This window comes from Centropristis striata, chromosome 16 (genome assembly GCF_030273125.1).
Source record: "Centropristis striata isolate RG_2023a ecotype Rhode Island chromosome 16, C.striata_1.0, whole genome shotgun sequence".
In the NCBI taxonomy this organism is placed as follows: Eukaryota; Metazoa; Chordata; class Actinopteri; order Perciformes; family Serranidae; genus Centropristis; species Centropristis striata.
The window spans coordinates 36,011,021-36,026,282 of record NC_081532.1 but is presented as its reverse complement, the minus strand read 5'-3'; the positions used below and the strand labels follow the sequence as shown (position 1 = coordinate 36,026,282).

The 15,262-nt window shown below is 37.7% G+C and overlaps 1 protein-coding gene across 2 annotated transcripts in view; it reads right to left on the bottom strand.

Moving 5' to 3' along the window:
• Nucleotides 1–1,020: 1,020 nt before the first annotated feature.
• The window catches only part of apoba (apolipoprotein Ba), a 39,026-nt gene continuing 24,784 nt past the window's right edge, over nucleotides 1,021–15,262 (bottom strand). Inside the window, exons 25-29 of one of the 2 annotated variants that reach the window (XM_059353049.1) lie at nucleotides 7,156–14,712; nucleotides 5,898–6,009; nucleotides 4,748–4,780; nucleotides 4,413–4,599; nucleotides 1,021–4,276 (exon numbers count right to left, since the gene is read on the bottom strand). In XM_059353049.1, coding sequence (XP_059209032.1) covers nucleotides 3,182–4,276; nucleotides 4,413–4,599; nucleotides 4,748–4,780; nucleotides 5,898–6,009; nucleotides 7,156–14,712 — 8,984 coding nt within the window. In that variant the 3' untranslated portion in view covers nucleotides 1,021–3,181. Of the gene's footprint in view, nucleotides 4,277–4,412; nucleotides 4,647–4,747; nucleotides 4,781–5,897; nucleotides 6,010–7,155; nucleotides 14,713–15,262 lie in introns of those variants that run through there. The other variant, XM_059353050.1, reaches the window with a different exon arrangement.

Here is a 15,262-nt window from a genome sequence, read left to right as displayed (position 1 = left end):
ATGTCCTCCACACACTGAAATCAGCCCTATGTTTAAAGCAGACTGTATATAAATAATGGACAGAGTCACCGTGACATCACTGTTGGTTTTTGGCTGCGTGAAGCTTCCAGTTTTACGTCAACTCTGATGATGTGAAAACATGATGAAAACACGATGGTCAAAGTTGTGTTTAGATGTACATGTTGCCATGGATACGCATTGTTCTGTTTCCATCCTGATGACAGCCACCTGCCAATCAAATCATACCCTGCTTTATCATCTGTTTTCTTCTCAATGGGAGCATTATTTACACACTAACATCAGATTGTCTTGAAGAAGAATTAAAACTAGAGATTGAGACCAGAATGTTGCCACCAGAATAGTTTCTGAGGTAATAAACAGGGTGAGAATCATCTCATTTTGTGCTGAGACATAAAGGAGTGGACGGTGGAGCCCCCTGCTGGAGGTTTGACAGACTGCAGGCTGAAGGCAGGCTGTCTCTGGTTTAAAGGAGGAAACACCAGAGAGAGGAAATAAACCTTGTTATGGATTTTTTATGTGTTATGTATCTTGTGCCTCCTTGTGGTCGTGTTACATGTTTGTGATTTGTCGCTTTGTAGTTGTGTTGCATCATTCGGTGTGTACTTGTGGCTATTTCACAGAACTCCTAAGGAGGAAGACTTTAGACAGGAGCCAACTATTTTTGGCCTACTGTGTACACAGTACTGACTCATAATATTATGAAATACTATCATTATCTAACAGGTTAATTTAACCAGGTTAATGACAACTTAATATTTTCTGTTCTCTGACTGGTTCCAATAGCTCCACATTTACAACTGACCTGGTCTTATCAGACGGATTCATCAGGATCTGCTTTGATCTTATGTTTTTTATGCATTTTTTCATAAGAGTGGATGTACAGTATAGCAGGATGACCGAAACATGTAGCAAAATAAGAATTTGTATTGCCATTTATATTTCATGTTGTATGTTGTACACATAAAATAGTAAAACAGCAATTTTTAACATGATGTATACATTTTATTTTCATATTTCATGGTTATATTGTGACACCTAATTTAACCTCCCCCTCTAGACAAATATCAAAATAATCAGCACTGTATAAATTGTTTCCTTGTTTGTTCAACACTAAAAGTCTGGTTTTGATTGACGAGGAGGGTCCTTCATTCAATACAAAGTCAATGGAGACAGATGGATTGGATTTCCCTTAAAAAAGAAAATGCATACATAGCTACAGTAAAATGGCTATAAATGATTTAGTCAAATAAAAACACATTAACTATGTAACTCAAAGGGAAGTTAAACTCTTGAAACTGCTTTCCACATTTATATTTATTATAACTGGCCCACTGTGACATTAAGTTTATATATGGTCTGCGCCAAGCCCTGTAGAACCTGATAATGTAATAAATTCCCGTTAATGTAATAACCCCGTTAATGTAATAAAAATACCTCATTTGTGAAAAACGGATGAACGGGTCAAAAGTTAATAAACATTCAACTTTGACCTGTTGGTGGCGCTAGAGCTCTGAGCTAGAGTTGATACACAGTATCACCACTTGGACCCAAGTAATGGGTGGTCTGCTGTTACATTATTACAATATTGGGGAATTATTACATTATCAGGACTTGTGAAATGAAGGCTAACCTGATAATGTAATAACTTCCCATTAATGTTATACTTTATTACATTATTGGTAAAAAGTGTATTACATTAATGGGAAATGCACTTTATTACATTATCGGGAAGTTATTACATTATCAGGTTTTATTACATTTTCAATGCACTCAAGTGCAGGTTTTTATTACATTAACAGGGTTATTACATTAACGGGAATTTATTACATTGTCAGGTTCGACAAGCCCTTTTTAACCTCCAATGGTCAATATCTTCCAAACACAATCTGATATCAACAAACTTTAAATAACTTTTATAAGCGTGATCCAGTTATGATCCACTTCCCTTTAACTTTGCCAAGTTGTTGGGTCTGTATGAATTGGACTTACAGAAAAGATAAATGACAAAATCAGTTTCATATACACAGTCATCTTAATTATCAAAATTATTTTAAATTTTAAATTCTCATTAGCTCTGAACAAATGCAGATAATATTTAAACACAAACTATACATCACTGAAATGTGTCATAAATTGAACTAAAGAAACGTAGCATTATCAGACGCATAAACCTTAGAGAACAACTCATTTTTAGAGCCACCTGACAAGCATAAAGGGACACAGATCTGGTCAGTGGAAGAGCAAACAGAGCTCTTCTTCTTCTTTTATTCAGCCTATTTGGTGCATTACCAAGTACTAACACCGGCCAGGGACAGTCTAAAAAAAATGTACTTCATATTGTATGGTATGGTCATCAAACAGTAAGTTACATGGAAAAAACAAAACATTGGTAGGTTAGAATGATCCAAATCATCAAATTTAAGACACCTATACCCTTTGATGCACAACATGGGTCCAAAATGACCCTCGTTCATTCCCTTCATGTTATTTAATGCTTGCTGTATGTTTCTGTGCTCTATCTTTTGATATCAACTTATTTTATGATTTAATATTTCAAGTATTCTTTAAATATTGTGTTTTTGATAACAACAGATCATTATTTACATTTTTCCTCTCATACTTTATGAAGAAAAAAAAGGTTCTGTATTATTACATGGCTAACTACTTGGCTAAGTAGCTTGCTAAGCTAACTACTTAGCCAAGAAGTTAGCTTAGTAGTTAGCTTAACAAGCTACTTAGCTAACTACTTAGCAAAGAAGTTAACTAAGTAGTTAGCTTAGCGAACTACTTAGCTAAATATGGATATGTGCCATTTTTGACCCATGTTGTGCATTAGAACAGTAGTGACACAAAAAGGGACTTTAATAAAATATGAATAAAGGAAAACATAAAAATTAGGATGTATGATGATCAAAAACAAACTAATTGAGGAAAACCTGGAACACTGAATGATGAAAATAATTAATTGCAAAGATATAGAAGATAAAACCTCTGTCACTGGGTCACTTTAGACCCATGTTGTGCATCAAAGGGTTAAACACATTTTTACTGACATCAAAAAAAGTTTTTCCTCACATACATTTCTTCATCTATAATGAAAACACTACATCAAGAGAATCATTCACTGATTGGAATGTAACGGCCATTCAACGAAAGACTTTCAAAGGAGCGGCAAAGGAATTTCAATTTCCATCTTGTTATTTTCCACTAAAATGTATGGTGCTGTGTTCTGGGATGTTCTTCTCATTAGATCTAGGGCTTCATTAAGTCCTCCATAAAGATGTGACTGCAAAATACTAATGAACTCTTTGGTATTGTTATTTACCTGCTCCACACTTAAAACATTACAAAGCTCTTGAATCTTCAATTTGGCATTGTCTTTATACTCAGCCATATATCTCTTTGCCTCCTCAGTATGTTGGTTTGAAGACTGCAGAACATCTTCATAGATGGCATCAACTTGAGAAGCAATTTCCATATTTTCATCTTTTAGGTATGTAATGAAATTATCTGCTTTGTCACGAATCAACTTTGGGAGGTCATTCATTGTTTGAAGCAAAGGAAACCCCCTTATCTCCTTAAATACATACGTAAGTTTATCCATGATTTCATTTCCATTCACAACAACATCAGTGCCAGGTATGGTGAACTTAATTTCCCTGATGAATCTAGAAATATTGTTCAGTAGGTTGGCCAACCTTCGGCTAGCCCTGTCAATTGCTCTCGATAAAGTCCGATCAGCTTGCTCTAACATCTCCTGGATCGAAATCGTCTTTTCAGATCCAGGAAGCGTAACATGAGTGTCACTCAATAACTGTGAGACTGCGTTTAGCACGATATTTACCTTGTCTTCAGCATTGTGAGCCAACCTGTCAATAACATCCAGCACATTCATAGATGTCAAGCTGTCAGACACCTTCCTGTACATGTCTTTTCCTCGACCACTCAGGTGTTTGACTGAATTCAGCACTGTGTTAAGAGACATGGGCAATTCATGATAGGCTCTCTCTATGACATTGGAAACTGTGTTTTTCAGCTTCATGCAGCCACGGTTGAGATCAAAGCCAAAGTGTGCGATGTGGTACTTGTTAATGAACTTGAGCACAGCATCAGTCATAGCAGGAATCCTGTCCTTAGTGCCTTCAATCACATCATGGAGAAAGTCCCAATTCCATTTTGTCTCTATGATCAGCTTCTGAGAGTTTCTCAATGTGGCTTTGCCACTGAAAACATCAATATCCTTTTCAGGACTAGACTGAATTTGTGGGAAGAAATTAAGAATAATTGTTAAAACAATTTCAAGGGGCTCTACATATACCAATATATATATGATTTGTTTTGCTTTTGACAACAATATGCAAAAAAAAGGAACAGTTTAAAGATTGTTTTACCTGGTAGCGACTGAACAGTTTTCCATATAACTGTGATGGCGACCTCCGCTGAAATTGCAATCCAAGAAAACCAGATGATGGACTAGACATAGAAGCAGTGATGCCATCTTTGCGGGAGGCAAAACGTAAATTTGCATCAACAAATGTTGGGCTAGTGATGTCAACATTTAGTGTATGATGAGTCCTCCTTTAAAACAGAGAAGCAGTTGGTAGTAGAAATATTTTCTTGTGTACCTTTGGTCAACCCAAAAGTGAGAATTATTTTGAGAACTGTTGAAATATGCATACATTCAGAAATTTTATTAAAAAACAAAACAAACAAACAAAAAACCTACTTTGAATCAGCCATAAGAGCCTGGCGCTTCATCCTGAGAAAAATCAGTTGTGTTATTATTAGTCAATTTATCTTGCTCAGCCAATGGCATCATGTTACAACACCAGTCAGATCTTCCCCAGTAGATTGGTTAGGAGACCAGAAGTCTAGAATCCCTGTCATTGTTTGCCCATAATTATCTCTATAACGACTGTGGCCATATTTAAACTTCTCAGTTAAATTTTCTCATATCCAGATTAAATGCTGATACAATTTAATGCACTTCCACAGGCCTACGTGTCTGTATTGTCTTGATTCCAAATCTGATAACAATCCAATTTGATTTTGCTGGGCTACATGCAAACCAGGGTACCAGTCCAGAGAGTGGTAATAGTGGTAATACAACCGACAGAAACACCAATAAACACGACAAGAACTAACTAACAAGAATTTATAAGAAAAAATAATGCCATTTTGCAGTTTAAGTAAAAATAAGAATTTAGCTAGCTATCTAATAACTATAGATGAAAAGACAGTGAAAATGATAACTAGTTTAAGTGTAACCTCAGCTACCATTATTATATGGGACTGACCCTGACTGCTTGCTGATGTAGCCACACTAGAAAGGAAAAGCTTATGTCTAGGAGAGACGGATACAGTTTTACCTTTTCAATATCTGCATATAGGGTGCCTGATTTTACACCAACTCAAAGGCTTCTTGAATGCATTCATCATTATAATTTGTTTTGGACTGAATAGCTATCCAATCCTTCCAAGACCCATGAAATAATTGAGTAAAAAAGCACTTTCCCTATCTAAGTAAATGCAGTCTCTGACGTGTGTCATATATAAAACAGCAAATATACAGAATATGTCTGTTTGGAAATTGACATGTATGATAACCCATTTCCACCAATAAAAGAAAACAGTGAGATAAAAAGATAATCATGAAAAGAAAAGGAAAATGCTAATGTATAAGGTAAGTCAGAAGTTTGACCATTAACATAGAAAGTCAAAATGATGAGATAAGAAGGCAAACATTTTCCATTTTTCATATTAATCACTATCATGATGCTGCAAGAGTGCTTAGAGTGCTCACCACTGGACCACCATTGCGCCTCACTGAGATGAAATCTATAAAATCCAGATTTGTATACACTGTGTACACTTACCTTAAGTTTTGGGCCAAAACATGTTGCCATTTGACATTTACATCGCTGTGAATCAAGTTGCACTCTCCATTTATATTGATGACATCATTATCAAATCCAAGGGTTGCTCTGGCTGAGAAGACAAATTCAAAACAAAATATTATGTTTTCTGCCATGTTTTATGAACTAATCACACTAGGAATTAAAAAGAAAAAAAAAAATAAACAAAATGCAGAATATCCGTTGACAATTTTTTGTGTTCAAACCTTACACACCAAGTCTAACACAAATATTTGCATTCTGTGCATTCAACCGACAATCCAAGTTCCGTGCCATCACACAACCACACAGCTCTTCTTTGTTTTTATTTTACAAAATAATCAGGCTGGAGATGAGGTTCTTTTTTTGCCTGTTAAGGCACATGTCCAAGATGTGAAAACAATAAAACTTTGTCATCGTAACTTGTAGATCGTAACGTCACTTTGTCAACATTAGGGTCTCCTGCTGCAACAGAATAATATGTTGATCAGCAAATCAACCTCAGACACAAGACATGTAATGGGCGAAGGTTTGCTCCGTTAAATACACAGAGGATCAGGGAGATTTCAAAATAAAACACAGCGGATCGTGTTTTTCTGGCGAGATCTTCGCGACAAAGTGATTATGTACATTCACTGAGTGAATATTTAGAAAATAAAACATATATTTCTCGTTAGAAATGTCATCAAAATCCATTTTTATGCAGAAACAAAGTCAAAATATTAATTTTTTCACTAAAAATGAGAGAACTGTCTGCCATGTTTTTTGTTCTGACCGCCGGAACCTTGAAAGTCACGTGACTTGGAACAAACCAATAGGAACAAATATCCATGGAATAGCCATGGGATATTGCATTGTAGCAAAATCCGTGTCAGTTTCACAGAAATTTGAGTGATTCCGTGGCTTTTTCCACGGATTTTGAGTTAAGCGAATCCGTGGCTATTTCATGGATTCCTGTGAGACCAGGTTGACTATTTAGCTGACTGTCACCAGTGCTAAAGAGTGGACTTGAAAATTAGTCAGTCAATATCCATATGATATAAATAGAATTATGACATTGATGTTGGATAAAATCTTTTAATCACATTAGCAAAAGTCAGTTCATAGAGGTAGATTGGCTCTGATTTTCAAATTGACATAAGATTTTATTTGGATGAAATGTTCACATTTGGCCTAAATAAGGCACTAGATGTCGTTATTCATATAAAATTGTCTTCTCAAACACAGTAGAGTGTCTTACCAGAGAGGTCATACTCCAAGAAGATCATGGTAGAAGTACAGATAGAATTCAGCGATGTCAAAAGGCTAGAGTCCTTTCTCCTCAGATCGGCAGTTGTTGACACATTATAAATAGGGGAGGAAACTATCAGAGTGGCACTGAGGTCTCCAAAAGCTGGAATAAAGACACTTGTAGGCAGATTTAAGACAGTTTCTGGGATTTCAATGATTTGCCTTGGGATAACAATGGTTGGAAGTTCTATGTTTAAAAATTGATTTGCGATTTCATTTAGGCCGATGGTGTGTTCTCCAATCTTAAAATTATTTGGTAGTGTGAAAGATGAGACTGTGATTCCATGTTGTGGCATCTTTAATGAAAGGAATGACATTTTCTCCTGTATATACTCTGTTTCAATGTCATAACTAGGCACTGATATGACTGGCAAGCCAGGCAGCATAATGTCAAAGGCTGCAGTGGTGATCACCTTAGGAATGGTAAGGTTCTTGGGATCAATTGTCCAGGGTCCCACATGCAAGTTGGTAAATGGAAGATCAAAGGCTGGAACTGAGATTGGAGGCGGAAGCGTGAGAAGGTGAGGGACATCCAGGTTATCCAATAGCATGTCTATATTCCTTTTGGAGTGTGGATTTTTTTTTATCCAAGAAGGCACTGCAATGGTAATGTCAGGGATACTAAAAATGATGCCGTTTTCAAAGAGTTGAAATGGTATTGTATACTCCAGGCCATCCATGGACTTTGTGTAAACAATGCTGGAAGAGATGGTAAGAAATTGTAAGTCATCTACATTTGTGACTTGGTCATACTTGAGAACATTCCAGAGAGTCTTGTGATATACAGGGAGCTTTACTGATTTCAAGAAAGCTAAGTGGCCTTTCATTGATCCAGTCAAGTCCATGCGCAATTCAGAATCACTATTGGATGTTAGTGAATCAAAGGCATGGGTGAAAGACGCCAGCTGTTCCATGCCAGTCCAAGTTAAAGACTGCTTCTCTGAGCTGATGGCAAGGTTGATGCTCTGAATGAGTCCAGCTTGACCCAAACTACTTGGCTGGCTTGCATCAATGTTCAATGTAATCTTGAAGGTTGTTAGAGGAACAAAAAGTAGTTCTCCTTTCACAATATGCTTTCCATTTGTCTTTAAAGATGCAAAATTCACACTATTATCACTGGTGTAATCAACTGTTGCAAACATCCGCTGCAAGGAGACTGCAAAAGCCAAATTTTTTTCCATACCAAACTGGAAGACTTTATTGTCTGAGCTTTGTTTTTGTCTCTGCTGGTTGTCAATGTATGAGTTAAAGACAGTCCTGACAGTTGAACGCAACATATTGGAATCAAGGTGGAATTTGACTTCATTTTCGAGAGCTCCAGCAAAGACACAACTGTCCATTGTTGTTATGTCTGAATCCCCCCGGGTAGAGGGCTCCTGTGATTGATAGGAAGGTGCTTCCATTGCCCAGTTAATATCAGGGTTTCCTTTGCCTACAGACTCAATCAGAGGAATGGTAAAGATGTACTTCAGTTTTTTCCTGTAAGCAACATTTGGCTCGGCCATGGTATCTCCAATGAATTCCTCAAACCATTCAAGGTTGAGGAAGGGTAGACTTATTTTTGCATTGTTGGTAACCAAAGATTCCATGCGTATTTTTGTAAGCATAAGAACACTTTCATGGTGTGCCTCTACATTGTTATGCCTCAGGGACACTGTGGTGGCCAGTTCCATTCCTTTCTTCCCTGTCAAACTGGCAGTGCCATCAATTTTTCCATTCAAAAGGTCAAACACAGATGTTGAGGAAGTGTCAAACCGAGCAATAATGTCAGACTGATTGAAAAGGCCAGCATTAGCACTTAAGCTAATTACAGCAGATTTTAAGAAAAATTCAAAAGTTATATTACCCATAGTTGGTATCAAAATAAGGTTCTGAATGGCTGGTACTGTGAAAGTGGGTAGCTTCATTACACTTAAAGTTTCTGGAACGTGAATGACAGGAAACTCCAAAGACGGTAGCACGAGGGTATAGGATGGCACAGAGAAACCCAGTGCTGGAATTTTGAAACTTGGTGTACTGACCTCCTTGGGAACAAAGTAGCTAAATGCTGGCAACTCTGCCCTGAAAGCAGAAACATCAATATTTAATATTGGTATTTTGTATCCAGGGACAGTAATGATTCTAGGAGGCTGACTAGAAGTGTCTTTTTTGTGTTTGATAAACTGTGACTTTGCCCTGTTGTATGAATCTTTTAGAACTGCAACTACTATATCTCTACATTGTTCAAACTGAGCCTGGATTAAGTTGGCATTGCCAATAATTGCATTGTAAAATGGTTCTAGGTGTAATTCAAAGCTGTGTGTCTCAGGGTTCTTGTAGTAATAAAGCTGCAGGTTCATATCAAATGACTGTTGAGGAGTGGTAAGCAAGGTTTCAAATACAGAATTTTCCCAGAGAGAGAGATCTCTGATCTCAGGGGTTTTAATATTTAGATAAGGTACAGTTATCTCTGGAATAGATAGAGGAACAGTCAGAAAGTCCAGATTAGCCTCTCCATTAGCTGATGAGTAAAGGAAGATGGCCATTTTGTTGTTTTCTGCTGTAAAGTTGTGATTGTACTTGTACTGATTGAATCTAGCCAAAGTAAACCCGCAAACACGCTGCTTCTCAGAGTTTAGTATGACACAATGATCATGCTGGAGATCCACCTTCCCAGTAAGGCTCAAGGGGAAGAACATTTTTGAGTTTACTTGATTCTTAACACCAAGCATAATCTCAAATGGAAAGGCCATGAATTCCAGCGAGTTGGCCATAAATCCAGTCAGCCTTCCAGTAAATTCTGCGTCATGAGAGGCCATTACTACAACTCTCAACTCCCCAATATTAGCGTTTCCATTTAAAGCCATAAGACTCTTCTTGACAAATGGAACTTCAGTTTCGCATTGTGCTTCAACAGTGATATGGCTTAAGATTACTGATTCAGCAGTCAGTGTTTGCTTCATTTTCATGGCCTTACAGTTTGTTTCTCCTTCAAAGGTTAATTTGGCAGTGCTTAAATTGATATTGAATTCTGCATTGCTTTTGTGTGTACCTTCATCAGTGTAGTCTCGAATGGTCCACTTTCCATTACCAGTAGTTTCGCCAGATAAAGTTATTCCACCTGATTCCATGGTGGCTGCTATATTCTGTTCAATTGTTGCCCGACTTGAAGTGTCAATTGATAAAATGTCCAAGTTGTGGTCATAGGTTGTGTCTAGAGCTGCAGAAATTCCATTCTTCAATATCAGTGCCATATTGTTGACCAAGTTTGCCGTGTACATTTGTGTTGTTGCCTTGGCAGTGGTCTTTGAAGAAACCTCCGCAGAAGAACCAGTGAGAGTCAAAGATCCTTTGTGATCAATCGAGAATCCCACATTCGTAGCTATGACTTTTTCTGTAAATAGCAACTTCCTCATTTTGGGAGCTTCCAGCTGAGCAGTGGCTTCAAATGTGTATTCGAGGAGTTTGATGGGCGATTTAGCATTAGAAGTGAGAGTGGCTGTAAACTGTGGGCTTTTTGGTGTAGATGTTGAGTTCTCGATCTTCCCTGTAGTTTCAAGAGTGTACTGTGGGAAGTTCACTCTAAATTCTCCATGGAATTTACCAAAAGTTGGGATACAAATGTCACTTGGAACCTCAGGCAACTTGATCATAGGAATTGGAAGCATTGTGATTTCAAAATCCTTGAGATTTAATTTGGGGATAATGATGTCTGGAAATTTTATTTCTGAAAGAGTTATTTCCTGGAAGGTGAGATCTGGTAGTTGAGATAGGTAGATAACTTTTAGGTCACCAAAGATTTCCTTAGGGTCAGGGAATTGGATCTCAAATTCTTTCATTTTGTCTATGATTGAAACTATATATGCTTTGATTTCATCAAAGTCTATGGTGAAGGCAGGAATTTTGTAGGATCCGAGAATGGTGAACTCAGGGACAAAAATTTGAGCTGGTATACTGATCTCCTGTAGTTTGTTTAGGTTGATTGTAAATGCTGGAATGACAAGGTCAGTGAGAGGTAGAGTAAAAGTGGAAGTTTCAATCTCAGCTCTTTTCAGTTCATCCAAAACTCCATCTACAGTTTGCTTCAACTGGGTGAGGATCTCATTGTCATTGGCAACTTTTCTGATCTTGTCTATCAGTTGGTGAAACTGCCCAGAAATGAAGGCAACCACATTGCTGTATGACTCACTTGCTCTTTGGAGGTAAATGTACATTTCATTTCTGATGTCCATATCAAGGATTCTTTGTCGCATGTCTTCAAGTATATCCTGTATTTTTATCATGAGATCATTGTAAAATGTAGTGTCAAACACATTTTTCAGTTTCTTTAGAGCATCAGCCACCTTTGTGTTTTTGAGTTCATCAAGATATGTGAAGAATGAGTTTTGGATCTCTCTGAAAAATTCCCTAACCGCCTCAATTTTTTGCACAATTTCATGTGTTTTAATCTGCTCGTTGATATAGCTTGTTAGCTCAGCAATTTTCTTGTTGGTCTCATCAACAAATGCACTGTAGTCAAATTCCTTTATTGACACAAGCATTGAAGAAATGTGTTCATTAAGTTCATCAATCATTTTCCTAATGTCAACCGCTTTAAGCTGGATTGTCACACTGTCAAGCAACTGCATCATTTTGTCATAAGCAAATTCAAAGTTGATAGCTTTCAGAGCATCTACCATTGACCGTACAGTCTCTTTGATTTTGAATTGCTCGATGAGAATCACTACCTGATCCATTAATTCCTTAAATTTATCATCAAGACTGTATTTTAAAAGTAGATCCCTAATGTAAGAATATACTGAATTGATTTTAGTAGGGATTTCATATTCATCTATCCAGTTGACAATAACATCATTCATAGATTCAAGCACTTTTGCCATGTCAGAAGATGGGATTTCATATGATAGCTGCTTAGCATACATGGCAAAATCAATTGAGAGAATGTAATCCTTTACATCTTGCATAAACATGTTGACGTCAAAGTTCTTAATGGCCTGTTTCATTTCGGAAAGTTTGTTTTTAATCTTATCCAAAATTTCAAATTTAGAATCAAGATCTCGCAGCCACACAGCACTGCCTTCTGTGAGCTTCTCTAAATCAATCTGTCTGATAATGTCCAAAACAGCATTAAATGCTTTGATGAGTGATTTCTTTATTTCATACCTGTCATCAAAGGCCTGAAGCTGATTTCCAATTTGTGAAAGTGCATTTTCTATCTTGTCGGCAAGATGTCCGGCCTTGACATAGTCATTGACTGAAATGATGAAGTCTCTAATTTTGGTGGCAATGTCCTGAACATTTTTTTCCAGATTCTTTCTCAAGGTGTTCACTGCAAACTCAAAGTCTTCCATTGTTACAGAAAATTCATTGATAAAATAATCAAGTTTTGCTTTTACTTGATTCACTTTGTTCTTCAAATCCATTCCTCGCATAAAGTCACTCACTTGCTTAGGTAGCTGATCTAGCTTTGCTCTTAAGTCATTGATTAGCTGTTCAATGTCTAAATTGTTGATGAACTGTTGAAGTGATTCTAATCCTTGAACAAGTGTGTTCTTGAGCTGCTCAAAAGCAACAGGAAAGTTCTCAATGAACGGGATGTCAATGATATGACAGTCACTGGTCTTGTCATATTTGAGGAAACCAGCCATACTATATTCTTGCATTTCGGATTTCTTGTCCTTGCTCAATTTGCTGAAAATGTCTGTGAACATTACTCCTGAAAAGTTGAATCCAGTCTGGACTAGATTATTGTAAGTACTGATGTCCTGGTTATAGGCATGGTTATTTAGTTTAGATTTTACTTTCCAGGTCAGAGATTGATCACTTGGTGTCAGAAGGCCATCAAATTTGTTATCTAGATTTGTAGTTGACTCCCCACTTGAAAGCACATGTGTGGTTGATAACCTGCTGTCATGTGAGTATGCAAGAGCTAGGGGCTCAGCTTTAACCAACAACTTGCTGTACATTTGTCCAGTGTGTCCATTAAGTTCTCCATCAGTGTTGATAAAAGCATCAATAGTGAGGCTGAAAGGCAGTGCCATTGTGCGAATAGTGCTATCCAAACGTAGAAGCTCAGAATTAATTTTTGCCTGACAATTTGACTTGGAGGAAAGTCCAGCAAACTCAAGTTCACAGTTGTGACTCAGCAGAGCATCCATTACATTTCCAGATGTGCTGGATTTCATTGTACCAGCCATGCTGCCATAGTTGAGTTCATAGGTTTGTTTAATGTTGTGTTCTTCTCCATAAGCTCCCTTCATACTTCCATTCACATCCATCTCAGATGGTTTAAGCTTCATGTGGCCTTCATTGTTCAAACTGACATCATAAAACTTTAGGTCATTTGTCATATCAAATGACATAACAAATGGCTTAATATCAACCTTGGTGTCTTGTTTGTAATAAATATCTTCACAGATGAAGTTGTTGGTCTTGGAGCGGAGGGCGAGGGTCCACAGAGTGAGGGTCAGTGTTTGGCTATTTTCTGTATTCATTTGCTTAAATGTTCCTATGGCATCGCTAGTTACGGTCAGAGTCCCTCGCTTGAGTACAATATTCATGTTGTTTCTCGTGGTTGCATCATTGGCATAGCCCTTGAGGACACTGGTCAAAGAGGCTTCAGCAGCTGCAATTTTACCCTCAATGTTGAGCTCTCCTTTGCTCTCCTCAGCCATTGCTTTGGTCTGTGAGGACAGGGATGCTCCATTGTTGTCTATGGCACCACTGAAGACATTTTCCACTGTGACAGGACTGCACTGAATGCTGTTAGTTCCACTTGTGGTCAAACCATTTCTTCCAACCATAACAGAAGCTTTGTGCAATCCTTGGCTTGTGTCAAGTTTGAGGTAACCTTCAGAGTTTACCTCAAGGCCATTTGTATCTAGGGATGCTGTTATAAGTGAGTATGCTTTATATATGTCATCATCTGCCTGTGTCTCAATACTTAGAAGGGCCATATGGCTAGACACACCAAGTTCAACTTTGCTATTGAATAATATACCTGTGGCTGTGGCAATGGCATTGGACTTCAGGGTCAGTTGTGACTCTTTATACTTGAGCTCTGCTACATGCTTGAGGGCTTCATTCTGGGCAGTGGTTGAAGACACAATTGTTAACTCAGAGTTTGTAGAGATCCCGTGGATTTTGTTGTGAATGTTGATAAATGGCGAGTTGAATTGCAGGCTGGCCTCTCCTCTTCCTTCTCCTTCTAGTGGACTCAGATTGTAGTCGTGTGAGTAGGATGTATTGGTGTGAAATGTACCTATTTTAAGCGATCCGTACATGTAACCATCTCCTGAGACATTGTCTGAAGCTAGAGTTGAAGTTGACTGCGCAGAGTAGTAGATAGAGGCTTGCAGGCCTACTGGACTAGATGCTTCAATCTTATAGTTGGCTCTTGCATTCAATGTGTCGGTTACCATTAATGCCTCTAAGACACTGAAGCTTGTTTCAATGAGGCAATGGCTGAAGGAACTGTTCAGTTGATACTTAAAATTATCATCAGCTCTTCCTGACATCATCCCGGTTCCTTGAAAAAGAGATAGACAGAAGGGATATTAACTTAATTAGTATCTATCAGCACAATTAACATTTTGTTTTGAACAATTACTAAATATGACCAGGAACTAAATATGCAAAATGTTTGCAATATCTTTTCTGCCATGCAATTGAGGGAATATAACAAAAGCCCACGCCACTGTTCATTAAAGCTACAGTACACAAGTTTTTCCTTTTTTTTTTTAAAGACAGAGTTTGAAAACTCCTCCACAACTGTTTCCTCTGTCCTGCGCCCATGCCACCAGATGACCACAAGCAAATACACATGCTTCATATAGTAGCCTGCACAAGTACTACTCATTCATTTCAATCACTGTGACTGTGCTAGTTCATTCAGAGATTGAAAGAAGAAGTTCTTCAAATAATTATGAAAGTCCTCTGGTTGCGTTGAGAGAAGAAGAAATACAGAAATTCACTGAAACTATACTGACTGGGCAGTAAGAGTTTTTCAACTGGGGCGGTGTGAATTTAGCCTACATCTGCATCCGGTAATGCACTCTGCAGCCACGAGCCATTGACTA